This window comes from Mustelus asterias, chromosome 9, assembly GCF_964213995.1.
Source record: "Mustelus asterias chromosome 9, sMusAst1.hap1.1, whole genome shotgun sequence".
NCBI classification, from domain to species: Eukaryota; Metazoa; Chordata; class Chondrichthyes; order Carcharhiniformes; family Triakidae; genus Mustelus; species Mustelus asterias.
This window is the reverse complement of record NC_135809.1, coordinates 49,760,990-49,776,637: the sequence shown is the minus strand read 5'-3', so window position 1 is coordinate 49,776,637 and position 15,648 is coordinate 49,760,990. Positions and strand designations below refer to the sequence as shown.

The 15,648-nt window shown below is 45.7% G+C and overlaps 1 protein-coding gene across 1 annotated transcript in view; it reads left to right on the top strand.

Annotated features, from left to right (window-relative positions):
* Nucleotides 1-15,648, top strand: part of pot1 (protection of telomeres 1 homolog) — a 373,135-nt gene that overhangs the window by 331,772 nt on the left and 25,715 nt on the right. Inside the window, exons 13-15 of the mRNA XM_078221203.1 lie at nucleotides 9,618-9,674; nucleotides 11,780-11,936; nucleotides 12,772-12,992. Of these exons, the coding sequence (XP_078077329.1) occupies nucleotides 9,618-9,674; nucleotides 11,780-11,936; nucleotides 12,772-12,992 (435 nt within the window). The remainder of the gene's footprint in view (nucleotides 1-9,617; nucleotides 9,675-11,779; nucleotides 11,937-12,771; nucleotides 12,993-15,648) is intronic.

The following is a 15,648-nucleotide window of genomic DNA, read 5'->3' as shown; positions in this document are numbered from 1 at the left end:
TATGAGCCATCTACGCTCCACACTGTCTGTGTGGAGTTTGCACGTTCTCCCCATGTCTGCATGGGTTTCCTCCAAATGCTTTGGTTTCCTCCCACAGTCCAAAGATGTGCGGGTTAGGTACGCAAAAGAGAAAATGCTGGAAAATCTTAGCAGGTCTGGCAGCATCTGGAAGGAGAGAAAAGAGTTGACGTTTTGAGTCCAGATGACCCTTTGTCAAAGCCGTTAGGCCTGGTTAGGTACATTGACCATGCTAAATTGCCCCATAGTGTCCTGGGATGCATAGGCTAGAGAGATTAGTGGGGTAAATATGTGGGGTTCTGGGGATAGGGATTGTGGCCGGTACAGACTCAATGGGCCGAATGACCTCCTCCTGCACTGTAGGGATTCTATGATTCTGTAATTTCTATGAAGTGCGACAAGGCTGTCCCAGAGTTCTGTGGTCGGTAGGGTGACACGGGAGTAATTCAGCAACACTCTCAGCCCTCACGAGATGGTTCTGCAACTCACATTCCACAGAGCGGGAAATGATTCAGGAAGCACGCACATTAAATAATCCCATTGCCACCCACATTGATCAAAATGCGATTTCCACTGCTGACACTGTCCTTCAACACACACGGTGGCGGCACCTGGACCCTGCTCCCTCCACTCCCTGACCCTGCACTCCCTGTCACTTTTGACACCATGCGCAATACATCCCAGTCTCACAGCCCCCATGACACTCCGTACCTGCAACTGTCGAGGCCACTGTCGTCCTGAAAGTTTGTGAATCGCGATTGATCCAGATCATATCTGCTTCCACTATCTCCCCCAGCAGCGAGTTCCAGGCACCCACTACTCTGTATTAAAAAACTTGCCTCGTACATCTCCTTCAAACCTTGCCCCTCGCACCTTAAACCTATGCCCCCTAGTAATTGACTCTTCCACCTTGGGAAAAAGCTTCTGACAATCCATTCTGTCCATGCCCCTCATAACCTTGTGGACCCCTATCAGCTTGCCCCTCAACCTCCGTCGATCTCCAACATTCGGGAATTCATCTGCCTCTGATGCTTCAGAAGAAATCCTCCTTGTTTCTGACACTTGAAGCCGAGCATTGTTACCCAGTGGAACATGGCTAAATCTGTCCATCTTCCTCCAGTGGGGACTGTCCACAGCTAACTCTGCCTCACCCTCTTCCTCCTGCTCACTCATGAGGTGAGGTTTACCCAGTGCTGCTCATTCGAACATCAGAGTGAGCTCTGACCAAGGTGGGTGAGCCTGCATTGGTGGAAGATGGGGAGGAATGATGCTGCAGTGTTGCTTTAGGGCCATCTCTCCCCATTGAGGAGGCTGGCAATGACTGGGCTACAGCAGCTTACTCACCCTCCACAACTGGCCCTGTGGGAAACTCGAGGCAGTGGTGATGAGATCTCGGCCTACTCAGCAGCTGACTCAATACCACAAACCCAGTAGATGACGGCATTGCACAATCACAGCACACATTAGGCAGAAGTGGCCTTCAAACATTGAGCTTTCAAATGACCCTGCTCGAGATGACCTCCCACCTCACCATCAGCTGTGGCTTGCCATGATGGCACCCTCCTGCTCTCCAGCGCTGCCTGCTTCGTTGGCTAAGTGTGGTGAACAGCCGCAATCCACCACTAGCAGCCTGAGGCATTCCTCATTGGTTATGTGATCTCTCCTGTAGGATGAAGAGAGACAGATTAATGAGAAGGCTTCCCTGCTTCACCCATTCCAGCATGGCATTCACGTGAGATGTTGGGTTCCTCAGTGATACGATTGATATATATCCTCCGCTCAATTGTGCTCTATATGTGAGGGTTTCTGACATCTCAGTGATGCAACTGGCTACTTGTTCTGCCACTGTGTGTGCATGCATGCGTGCATGTGCCATCCAGGTGCTGCTTGCCACTCACCTTTCCAGAACTTGTCGCTTTCTGCACTGCGTCCTGTATTGGTCACCTCTGCCCGTGCCCTCTTGGTCTGGCTAAGAAGATTTCTTCTTCCAGATAGAGGGAAGAGCACAACTCTCCTGATCCATCAATGTCTCAAGAGAGACATTGGGCCCGATTTTACCATTTTCATTCTAACTGCTGAATCTGGGCGCCACCAATCTCAGTCAGCCAGCCGTTGGAAGCACTAAACTTACCTCTTCAGAAGCTGGAGCGCCCAAAACAGACCTTTGACGAGCATGTCTGTTTTGTGCCGAATCTGGATGCGCAAACGCGATGGTAAAGGGGGAAATGCTGGTAAAGTTGGGCGGGCGGCTCATTAATTCAATTTAAATGCATACAAATGCATTTAAATTGCTGTTGCACCCGTTTCAGGCGCGAATCGGATCGCAGCCATTTTTGGGCCTTGGTAAAGTGGAGATCTGCGCGGGCACGGATCGCGTTAATGGCCTCACGCCCGGCTTTACCACGTTTTCGGGCACGACGCAATGGTAAAATCATGCCCATTGTAAAAAGACAGCACTGCCCAGGGATCCGTATCCAAGGCAAGGTGCTGGCTCTTTGAACACCCTGATACCCCAAACCTCCAGGCTGCCTTTTGCCTTTTAAAATCACCCTCCACGACAAGGTTCCACCTCCTGGAGACTCCTGGCTTTGCCAGACGGGTGCCGACCACACCTCTGGGCCAATCGGGACCTTTGCGTATGAAGATTATGTCATGTCACATGACTGACACGGCACTGGGTTGGGACCACAAAACGATCCATATGTTGGGTTCCCAATCCTGGCTGAAAATCCAGCCCGAAGTATGGAATGCCTTTAACATTTGAGGTTTGAATTGGTGGCGGGAGTGCATAAAATTGCATTGAAATTGTAACATGGCAACTCCACTTGACAAACTGTGTTAGTGTTTAGCCTCCTCCCAAGCAAACACTTGTAATCACACTTATCCACCCTGTTCACAAATCCTTTCAACACATCTTCAGTATTCCACCCATCTACTGTTCCTGCCCAAACCACTGATCCTTGAAGTGATTTCCATCGCCTTCACTCTCTGTGAAGTAGTTTTTCCTCTCCTTGTTCTACGTCCCTTGCATTTAATCTCATTCTTGACTCCCTCACCTTCTATCTCCCTTGTCCCAATCTTTCATCATTTTGAACACTTTATTTACATGGCTACCATAATTTGTGATGCCTGAACAAAAAAATGTTCTAACTTTCCAAGTCTTTCCCTGGATTTGTATTTCTTCACACCAAGCAATATCTTGGTGAATCTACACTGTGCCCTCTCTGAGGTCTTGATATCCTCCCTGCAGTCCATGACTGAACATAATACTCTAACTGAGCTCTTACTGAAATGGGTTCAGCATTTACCTCTTGCCTTTAACTGGGCTACGTATTGAGGTAAAACCTAGTACTATGTCGGCTTTTCTTTCTACAACCTTGTCAACCTGAGGTGCAGCCTTTACTGTCCGCTGAGCTTGGAGTCCTAATTCCCTCTGCTTTTCCACATCTACAACTCTACTTCCAATCAGAGTGTAGTTATTTTTTTTATGAAGAACCATTTTGTTTGCTGTATCTATACTGATGGGTAGTTGATACTGTGACTGTATTGTCTTGTCTATTAGATAACACTTGAAAGATATGATATCTGCCGCATTGATATCCCTCCGTACTTCATTGGAATCACTATACTGTTCTAACAGTAGTATTCCCCCCACCCTGAATATTCATTGCATTGGGGGAGACTGGTCTAGAATGTCTCTCACTGTTACTTATTCAATGTATATGGTGCCACAGGACGGCCTCCATTCTGTAAGCATGATAGCAGACCTGGAGAAGGATGGTTTTTGACCTACAGATGTTTCCATATGCTGATGTTGAAAGCAGATACACATTGAGAAGCCTGCGATACCCTTTGGCGAAGGGATCGTGTTGGGTTCCGCATTTGGTTAGACCAGTGCGAGGGGTGGTTTCCTGACTTTGCACTCTGGGCCAGGTGTCTCACCAGCTGCCCAGCAGTCTTGGCTAAAGTATTATTTCTTTTTAAACTCATTCTGTTTTCCACTCCATTCACGAGCCAGTGTTCACCTTCATGAATAACCTACCCCACTATAGTCCACATACAACGTGGTGACAATTACCTCAGGTCTTCACTCGTGCCCCTTTCTGTGACACTGTCTCTCTTCCTTAGCTGTCTCCAGGAGGTCTATTGGAGCAGTGAGAGGAATGCAAGTTCTTCACCATTAGATGGTGCTATTGATGAAGAATTGGCACCGCTGTGTGTGGCCTGCGCCACAGCTGTCTTACAGCAGTGCAGTCTCTTGCTCGCTCAGCACAGGCTATTCACTGAGTGTTTTTTCTCCCAAATAAATCAATGTTAAGAGAGCAGTGGGTTATTTGCCGTGGTGTGGGGTGATTTTTCTTTTGCAATGGTTCTCCATATACCATGGGGTGATAGTGGTGATGAGGTTTGTAACACGTCATGTAGAGTCATCAACCTCTTTGTGGACTCTCGGAAATGGCCTAACAACCCACACAGAGGAAGGACAATTAGGAATGGGCAATACGTGCTGGCCCAGCTAGCGACGCCCACACCCCATGAATAAATTTTTAAAAATCACAGGTTGTTTGCTATGAAAAGAAGTCAGTGAACCTGTGTCAGTTTAAAATCATAGAATCCCTACAGTACAGAAGGAGGCCATTTGACCCTTCAAGCCTGCACCGACAACAATCCCACCCTATCCCTGTAACCCCCACATATTTATCCTGCTAATCCCCCTGAAACTAGGGTCAATTTAGTATGGTCAATCAACCTAACCCGCACATCTTTGGACTGTGGGAGGAAACCGGAGCACCCGGAGGAAACCCATGCAGACACGGGGAGAATGTGCAAACTCCACACAGACAGTGACCCAAGCTGGAAATCGAACCCGGGACCCTGGCACTGTGAGGCAGCAGTGCTAAGCACTGTACCACCATGCTACCCCTTAATATGCGCAGGATGCAGTATTTAGCTGGATAAGACCATTTTGAATGGAAAGCGGAGCATCATATAATGAATCAGAGACAACATGGTGTGCAAACTGTGTTTACATTGGCAGCACACCGAACCCTCCACATAATGCAGCAACCTGCAGGCAGAGTCAAACTTTGTAAGGGAGGAGCACAGAAAGTCCAGTTGGGCTTTCAGTGGTGGCAGACAGGACTCTTTGACAAGTGTTAAATCCTAGGAATCAGTCGAACCCTTGTTTTTGAAAGTCAGAGGGTCATTCCATGCAGCAGCTTTATAAATAAAAGAGCCTTCGATTGGCCCCCTGAGCTCACTAGCCACAAAATGGAAGATGCATTCAGCCATCTGTTTAGTATTCCTTTCCTGGTTGTATGGCTCATCCAGCATCGGCACTCCATGCAAAATTAGTACTTGTTTGATTTACAGAAACATTCAATGCTTTTGACATAATGCTGGAGGACCCCGTGGGCGTCTGAGTTGAGAGTCCAATCCTAACTTGCAAATCAAAGGAGTAAATGCTGGAACACCATCTGCTCTCCTCAATGACCCTGAGAAGATATCTTGGGTAGGAATTTAGGCTGAGCCTGAAGGATAGATAAAGACCAGATAAAATAGGGTCAGGTCTATAATGAGGGCCAGTAAATCACTGTCTCTGTACTGAAACTGATGCCAGTGAGGTGGTTTCCCAAGAGAAGAATTTTCAATCGTCAGAACTCAGGTTCAAATGGAAAGCTCACCAATATTTGTAAAACGAAATAACAGATGTAGCTCAGATAACGAACATCTAATTTCCAGATTGCTTTAATGAATTGGAATACCAACGGGTGGCCTCTGATTAAAATCTCTGGAAAGTCAAAGTGACTCAACATAAATCATAGAGTTTGACAGCACAGAGGAGGCCATTCAGATCATAGAGTCATAGTGGTGCACATCATAGAAAAAGGCCCTTCAGCCCATCACTTCTGTGCTGGCCAAAGACAAACCACCCAACTATTCTAACCCCATTTTCCAGCACTTGGCGCACAGCCTTGTATGCCTTGGCATCGCAAGTGCACGTCTAAATACTTTTTAAATGTATCTCTGCACTGGACATCAATCCACTTTGCCCCAGTCACTGGTTTTTCAATCTTTTTGAAATTTTATTTTTCAAATCTTTATCGATATCTCTTTTAAAAGATGTCATAGATTCTGTTTCTAGTGGAGGGTTTCATGCCTCACCAACTCTTTGGGAAATTCTCTCCTGCCCCTCATCCTTCCGTTCTTATGGTGTTGGCAGAATTGTCAACCCTGGTTGGCGATATTCCCGGCGGATTTATCACACAACGTCCTGCTTCGAGCTGCCATGCCAATTCAAACAGCAATGCTTCCCATCTCCAATATTTTAATAACGTTAAAGGGACATGTTCAAAGTTTTCAATGCCCACCACCCCCCACAAATGATTTTTGCCCGGCTGCTCAGAATAGGGTCCAGACAATTAATCCTATGTTGAAGTAGAGTCCAGGACAAGCCTGGAGGATTAGTCACCCAAAGTGGCAGCTTTAAATTAATGTCCTTCAGTTGCAGGCTCACTCAGTAGAAATATTTTTTGGGCAGGATTTTGCCGTCTCGTCCGCCATGGGAATTGTAGCAGGTGGGACAGGACCACGCAAAGGTCCATTAACCTCGGGTGGGATTTTCCAGTCTTGGGGCGAACGTGGCTGGAAAATCCTGCCCCTTGTCTACTTACCTCCTCAACCCCTCTTGATTTGAAAAATCAGTGCCAGATTTCCTCTTAACTAGTTCTAATAAGGACTCCAGATTTGTCAGAGAGAAGAAACAAAATAATTTATATAAGCAGCTCCTCAGGACATCACAATGATGGTGTTGGATGGGGGGATAAGTGTTGGCCGTGACACCTGAAGCTTGCTCATCTTCAATATTGCCATGGGTTTGAGTGCGTAACCCAGCTGAGAGACGAACAGAGCTGAGGATGTGTTCTATTGTCGGATGGGCCATCCAGTCCTCAACCGAGTCTCAAAGGTTGTGGGGCTCATACAAACACCTCAGGAACTGCTGCAAAATTTTCCCTAATTTCAATTTTTTAGGCAGCTTCAGATTGCCTTCTTCCTCTCAAGGTGGCAGATCAATTGCCTCAGAATATTTCTGGGTGCAGATCAATGGGCCCCACCAGCAGAAGCCAGTGTGTCTCCTTCCAGGTGGTGTCTTATCGCCGCAAGCTGAAAATTGACCAGAACTGGGTGAGACTGAAGTTCCATTCTGCCAAAAATAGGCCCGGATTTGCAGAGTCTAGGTTGGTCTTTCTACTCCAACTTTCAGGAATATATAAAGCTGCCTGTTCTTGGGTTTTTATCTTGCCGCTTCTTACTAAACTTGCTTTTGCATAGGAATCTCAAACTATTGACTGCCTTCTTTATGAGAGCTTTCCCACTGTTGTAATTCATATAATGTTGTCTTTTATATTGTGATGAAACGTTACTGAATTATTCTGAATGCTGAATAACTGGCCATTGAAATGAAATGGAAACTCTCAAATGTAAACTGAACCAATCTGATAGGTGTTTAAAAATCATGCCAGGCTCTACCTTGAGTCTGTTCCCAGGGAAATTATGATGACAAACTTTGCAACACTGAATTGAAACAAGCTTAGTTACAGATTACTGGCTGTGAAACTCTTAAATGTACTATGATGGTGTTTTAGAGAGATAACCACTAAATCAAAACAAAACATAGCTTCCTGTCTCTAGGGACCCTTCAGGAGCCCTAATGCACTGACTCTGGGAATTGTCTGGGACTTCCCCTGCTCCCTGGGATCCTCTGAAAAAGTCTCCAACTCTGAGTTAGAGTCGAAGATTTCTAACAGTTCTGACTCACCCGAATAGTTACTCAGTAAATGTTGGACAGGTTCAAACCTGGTCCAACAGCTGGGTAACTACAGAACTACCTCCTCAAGCATTCACACTGGCCATGCCCCACCTCCCTCTGACCTCCCTACTCCAGCCCTCTCCTGAACTGATTGGCCCCACCACCTGACAACTCCACCGATCCAACTTGAATGACCCAACTACCCCTGACCTAATCTGACCTGGCCCAACCTCACCATGCTATCCATCCTCACCCGTTCCACCTCTTTGCCCACTTACCTTACCCACCCTAACCCCCCTTTACCCACCTTACCATTTTACACATTTACCTTCTCTCCATAGCTTTTCAAAGAAACTTTGGGATGTTTAAACTCTTTACTTAATAGTGAATGGCAGCCAGTGCCATTGTGGGGGAGGGGGAGGCAAGGTTTTCTCCCCTAATTCACTGCCTTGCTCCCTCTGTGGTGCCCTGCATTCATTGTGTTCTGCGGGATCCTCCATCAGAAGACTACTCTGAGAGATCCGAGGAAGTTAAGTGTGTATTTTTGTATCTGTCCAAGGTCAGATATAGGGGTTCCGACCCTGACCAGAGGATTCAGGCCAGTAATTTTGTTGTACTGCCCCAGCTAAGTCCCTCAAAGGATCAGTGCTCTCAATTGGTTCTCATACTGAAAATAACCACCTTCAGTGAATTTAACCTCTTTTAAATGCCTTTTTAACCTTTCTCCAAGTAGTGGCACAGTGGTTAGCACTGCTGCCTCACAGTGGTTAGCACTGCTGCCTCACAGTGCCAGGGACCCAGGTTTGATCCCTGGCTTGGGTCACTGTCTGTGCGGAGTCTGCACATTCTCCCCGTGTCTGCGTGGGTTTCCTCACACATTCCGAAAGATGTGCTGGTTAGGTGCATTGGCCATGCTAAATTCTCCCTCGGTCATAGAAATCATAGAAACCCTACAGCACAGAAAGAGGCCATTCGGCCCATCGAGTCTGCACCGACCACAATCCCACCCAGGCCCTACCCCCATATCCCTACATATTTTACCCGCTAATCCCTCTAATCTACGCATCCCAGGACACTAAGGGGCAATTTTTAGCATGGTCAATCAACCTAACCCGCACATCTTTGGACTGTGGGAGGAAACCGGAGCACCCGGAGGAAACCCACGCAGACACAAGGAGAATGTGCAAACTCCACACAGACAGTGACCCAAGCCGGGCATCGAACCCAGGTCCATGGAGCTGTGAAGCAGCAGTGCTAACCACTGTGCTACCGTGCCGCCCAAGCGGTGTACCCGAACAGGTGCCAGAGTGTGGCGACTAGGGGATTTTCACAGTAACTTCATTGCAATGTTAATGTAAACCTACTTGTGACAAATAAATAGACTTTAACTTTACTTTTCTGATTCTTGATTATTTCTAATAACACTCTCTACTCTCTCTGAATCTTTATTTGGGAATCTCTCCATTTTGTTAGTTGGGTTTGGTGTTGCCATGTTGAATATCTGTGTTAACCAATTAAATATCATTTTTATTCCTGCAACCAGTTTTGAACATGAGGATAGGAGGCATTACACTTTGAAAACAAAATACTTTCTGACTCTTGTTCAAGTAATTAAAAGCCTTTTGTCCGCTTCCCCCTCTCTCAGCACTCAGCCCATGTCTATATGTAGGGGGGTGATGTGAATTTTTGTTTAGATTGGGAAACCTTTTACAAGTAGCGCAGGTTTCCTGTTTGGTAAGTGATGTGCTGGTTACTTCATTAATTAGACTGTTACTATTAAATCTTCCAGCTCCTGAACGGGCCACAGCAACTCATGTCGAGCGATGTCATCAAGAATCTGCAACAGGTTGGTATCGGCATAAATTCCTCGAACCTGTAGAAGATTGCGTCTGTTCTTTGGCATGACTTTTTGTGAAGTTGCTGCTTTGAAATTGATAGCTGTGCCTGTGGTCTGAATAGTCGTTTTCCTTGGTGTCAGCTGTGGTTCAGTCAGAAACTCTCACCTCGGGTGGTTGTGGACACAAAAGCCTGAGATCACAACCCTGGTGAACATTCCAGTGCAAGACTTGAGGGAGTGCTGTGCTAGAGGAGCCACATTGAGGATGAGATGTGAACCCAGGCCCTATCTGCCCTTTCAGATGGCTGTTAAACTATCTCATACTATTCAAAGAAGAACATGGGTGTTTTTATCCCCGTGCCTTAACCAATACATATCCCTGTACCAACATCATCAATTACCTGGTCATTTAGGGCGGCATAGTGGCACATTGGTTAGCACTGCTGCCTCACAGCACCAGGGACCCAAATTTGATTCCAGCCTTAGATAACTGTCTGTGTGGAGTTTGCATGCTCTCCCTGTATCTGTGTGGGTTTCCTCCGGGTGCTCCGGTTTCCTCCCACAGTCCAAAGATGTGCAGGTTAGGTTGATTGGCCATGCTAAATTGCCCCTTAGTGTCTAAAGTTGTGTATTTATCACATTGTGGAATCTTGCTGTATGCAATTGGCTGCTGTCGTTCGCACATTACAACAATGACTTACTCTTTAAAAGAAAAGTAGTTAATTGATTGTAAATCGCTTTGGAACATCCTGAGGAAAGAAAATATGCTATATAAATGCAAGTCTTTTTTTATCAAACAAGCTCTGTTATGGTTCTGTGCAGATCAGAATTATTGCCCTCTAATATATACCGCTCGTTAAAGATATATACCTAATCTTTGTAAAATTACATTAGTTATGTAATCTTGTCGATAGCTACCAAGTTTCAGAAAGGATCTTAAGGGAATATAAGACATTTAACAAGAGAAAAATTGAACCCAGAACAAATGTAGATGTGCCAGTGCAGCCAAAGAAGAGGATGGAGGTACGTTGTTTGGACAGAATTCAAAATATACGTATCTGATCAGCAGCTGGATTATGTTGCCATGAAGTTTGGTTTACAATGGAACCAGCTTACAAAGAGCAGGATAGCCTAGTAGGAAGATGGGAATTTTGGAAATGTCATTGCTGTTAAGTGAGTGGTCAAATATTCCAATTCCTAGTGCCAAGTTATGAAATTAGAACCAAAATATCTTGTGAAAATGGTGATGAAACCTGTCATTTTTCATTAAGATGGTGATGGCATCCTGCCGGTACCTGACTGCGTAATATGTGGCTGCCTATAAAGTGGCCTTCAACAACCTGTCAGAGCATCGAAAGATGGGCAATATGTTTCACCTTGTCAGTGTCGTCCACAGCTTAGGAGAAAGGATGTGATCTAATGGCCTCTAAGCCATTTCACCTGAAGCTCAATTGTGTGGCATTGTGGTTTTGGTTTCTCTTCATTCTCCACGACGACAGTTATGGGGCAGAGCTGTGCAGTGCTCGATGTTAGCTGAATTCATTTTGGTGGAGAAATGGGGAAGCGCTTGAACCACAGAGCTGAGCCGGAGTTGCTGATTCTTGGGGGAAACACCTCACAGGAGAGAGAAGATTTTTAAAGTTCATTTATTACTGTCACAAGTAGGCTTACATTAACCCTGCAATGAAGTTACTGTGAAAATCCCCTAGTCGCCACACTCCAGCCCTGTTCAGGTACACTGAGGGAGAATTTAGCATGGCCAATGCACCTAACCAGCACGTCTTTCAGGCTGTGGGAGGAAAGCTGAGCACCTGGAGGAAACCCACGCAGACATGGGGAGAACGTGCAGACTCCGGACAGGCAGTAACCCAAGCCGGGAATTGAACCCGGGTCCCTGGCGCTGTGAAGCAGCAGTGCCAACCACTGTGCCACCATGCCGTCCCGCAGAAGTCCATTGAAAGGCATTGCCAAAGCTTCAAGTTTTCCAGTCCCTTTAAGATCCTCAAGATTACCACTGTTGCAGCTTAACAAATGGTTCTGACATTGTGGAACGTTGATCGTCCTCGTTTCTGATGATTCTCTCGTACTTTTTCAACTTTCATTCTTTGTTGCAGTGCTCACAGCTCATCAGCACATCAAATCAACCTCAATTCAAGAAGTCATGGACCAAACACCACCTCAGAAGTACCGCATTAGAGCGAAGATGGTGAATTATCAGCCCCAAGCTCTTCACCAGTCGGTGAAACTTTATTGTCCCAAGTGTCACTCACTGTAAGTACCTGACAGGCTGTTGCTACAGTCCTCTGGCTAGATGCGCGCAGGAAAATAGAATGGAAAACTAAGCCTATGGTGATAAATTAAAGCATACGTTTAATGTGAAGTAGATGCATGAAGGAGCTTTTCTGAATTTGTCTTTGAGAAAAGTCTTTGGGATGGCACAGTGGTTAGCACTGCTACCTCACAGCACCATGGACCCGGGTTCAATTCTGGCCTTGGGTCACTGTGTGGAGTTTGCATGTTCTCCCCATATCTGTGAGGGTTTCCTCTGGGTACTCCCACAGTCCAAAGATGTGTGGGTTAGGTTGATTGGCCATGCTAAATTGCCCCTTAATGTCAGGGAGATTAGCAGGGTGAATACATGGGGTTATGGAGATGGGGCCTGGGTGGGATTGATGTCGGTGCAGGTTTGATGGGCTGAATGGCCTCCCTCTGCATTGTAGGGATTCTACGAAACAGTAACATTAATATTTTTGAAAATCCTAAACCACGCTTCAGGCTTTGCATCAGGATTTCACACAACGCGAAGAGAAATATTAATTAAATCCCACAAATTGTAATTCTAGTACTGGAAAACTAGGAGTAAAAAGATTTCTGACCTGAGATATCTTCACCAGTTTAAAGAATTGAATGCAACTCATGGGGTGATGGCTGCAGGAAGGAAAAGGTGTTGGAATTCCTTCTTGAGGATTTTTTAAAGGAGGTATTTTTTGTTACTTGTCTTAACTGTGACAAGTGGGCTTCAGTATTGATTTGAAAGGTGCTGACTGATTGCTGTGCGTAACTGTGATGAGACCACACTCACTGCTTCCCCGGGTCCATTTTACAGGCAGGAGATTCCATGTGATGATCACATTGACAACCTTCTGCAAGATGCTTACAGCCCTGACTCTATGGCTGTTGCCCCTGATAGCCAGTCACCTGACGCTCTGTGGTACCAAACCGCTACATGGGAAGCTGAAGGTCAAAGACATCGCCGGATCACCGTTCATTTTGTGAAGTCAGATGAAGCACAAAGAATTCCAGAACGTTCCACAATCCTGGTGGAAGGTAGGATACACTATTAGCTTAAGTGCAGAGCAGCAACGCTAAGTAAATATAAATGATCAATTAAAATTTGTTTTGATACGAGCATGGTGTTACAAAGCTCAAAGGGCGCTATATCTAGATCACACTGTGCAAGCATTGTGAACATAGTAAGAAGCCTCACAACACCAGGTTAAAGTCCAACAGGTTTATTTGGTAGCACAAGCCACAAGCTTTCGGAGCGCTGCCCCTTCATCAGGTAAGTGGGAGTTCTGTTCACAAACAGGGCATATAAAGACACAAACTCAATTTACAAAATAATGGTTGGAATGCGAGTCTTTACAGGTAATCAAGTCTTAAAGGTACAGACAATGTGAGTGGAGAGTGGGTTAAGCACAGGTTAAAGAGATGTGTATTGTCTCCAACCAGGACAGTTAGTGAGATTGTGCAAGCCCAGGCAAGTCGTGGGGGTTACAGATAGTGTGACATGAACCCAAGCATTGTGACCCATGGAATGTAGATGGGCAAATTCAATCCCTCAGAGTTAATTCCTGTGCTGTCCATCATAAACAAGCACTATCAGCCAGGGTTCTCAATCCTTACTTGAAATCCACTAACTGCTGCCTCTTGCCATTGGATTGCCCTTGGCTCCGATGTTTTCATTGATGATTGATCCTTCTGCCTCCACTCATTATCCAGCTCTGGTTCTGTGGATTAGGAATAGCCACTGAACGGTATTATAGAGAGTTGCTAGTCTTTAGATGGCCACATACAAGGAGGGAAGGGGGAGAAAATAGGGAGGAACCAAAAAACAACCATTGCAAGACTTCATCAGCAATAATTCCAAGACCCCACAGCTGACCCCATTGCTCTTCTTGAAGAATTAAGTTTCCTGTCCTCAGTAAGGAAACCTGAGCTCATCACAAGAATCTAGAGTCCCCTACTAAATGTTCTGGTCCATTTGCACGTTCCTGCTGCGTCCCAGGATGTGTAGATTGGGGCGGCACGGTAGCACAGTGGTTAGCACTGCTGCTTCACAGCTCCAGGGACCTGGGTTCGATTCCCGGCTTGGGTCACTGTCTGTGTGGAGTTTGCACATTCTCCTCGTGTCTGCGTGGGTTTCCTCCGGGTGTTCCGGTTTCCTCCCACAGTCCAAAGATGTGCGGGTTAGGTTGATTGGCCATGCTAGAAAAAAAATAGCCCCTTGGAGTCCTGAGATGCGAAGGTTTAGAGGGATTAGCGGGTAAATATGTAGGGATATGGGGGAAGGGCCTGGGTAGGATTGTGGTCGGTGCAGACTCGATGGGCCAAATGGCCTCTTTTTGCACTGTAGGGTTTCTATGATTCTATGATTAAGGGGATTAGTGGAGTAAATACATGCGGGTACGGGATAAGGCCTGGGTAGGATGCTCTGTAGGAGAGTCGATGCAGACTCGATCGGCCAAATGGCGGCCTCCTGTAATGTAGGGATTCTCGGATTCTGTGCTTTCCTGTTTATACAGCCGGTGTTTGCATTTGGCAAATGGTATCACTGACAAAGATTCTAAATGAAAGCCTATTGTTTTTATTGATTTATGGAAGGTGGGCATTGCTGGCTAGACCAGCATTTATTGCCCATCCCTAATTTCCCTTGAGAAAGTGGGGAACTGCCTTCAGTTCAAGTCACTGCCTTTGCTGCCAGTCCATGTGATGTAGGTACACCCAAAGTGCTGTTAGGAGAGGGAGTTCCAGCGTTTTAACCCAGTGAAGGGATGGCGATATATTTCCAATACAGGATGGTGAGTGGCTTGAAGGGGAACATCTTGGTGGTGGTGTTCCCATGCACTTGCCTCTTGTTATATTTATGTGAAGGTGGAACGTTACTAGTGTCTTAGGGAATTTCTCCAATGGTGATCAAGTTCTCATAAAAAGAACTTAAGAAAGCTAGAATTAATTACGCAAAGACAATATTTTTGATTTAGAAGGTGTACTCTGAATTTATTTTAAAGACACACATGACATTAACCTCGGCCACGGACATTCCCCGAAGGGTCAATCAACACCTGCTGGTGCTGGAAGACCTCTCCAAAGATCTGAGGCACTGAGCCACAATACAATCCAATTATAGTTTCTGCTTATCTCAGATACTCCTACTTATTGGCTTAATTCGATTTCATTTCATATTAATATGTCAATCCACATTATGACAGATGACCTCAGCCAGTTGCGATACACTGCCTGGCATGGTAATTTGCTATCTGCCCATTCCCATTACCGGATCCTACCCCCCTGGCATGACCCACTTCCTGGTTGCCATGTTGCTAAGGACTCTGTCATGTGACTATTTTCCCAACGGCATATTGCCAAGGTAGAGATATGTCAGCCCTGGGCCCAAAAGACTGGTACAATTCTAAGCCTTGGACAATAGAAGCCTCATTGTTTTAAATATACTGTGTTTCATCCTGCGTACCCAAAACCTGAAATTATCGCATTCTTGCTAACTCAACTATAAACTTTTAAACCTTAATCATCATTTTCTGCAACGTTCGCATTTCTGACTGAGGTGATTCCATATTGAAATACTTTTAATTTGTTAAAATACAACAGTCAGTATTTTGATATTAGCTTAACACTTAAAAATCATATTATGTTCATTTTTCTTTCGGTAATGCATTCACAGCTGAACAAACCATCAACAGAT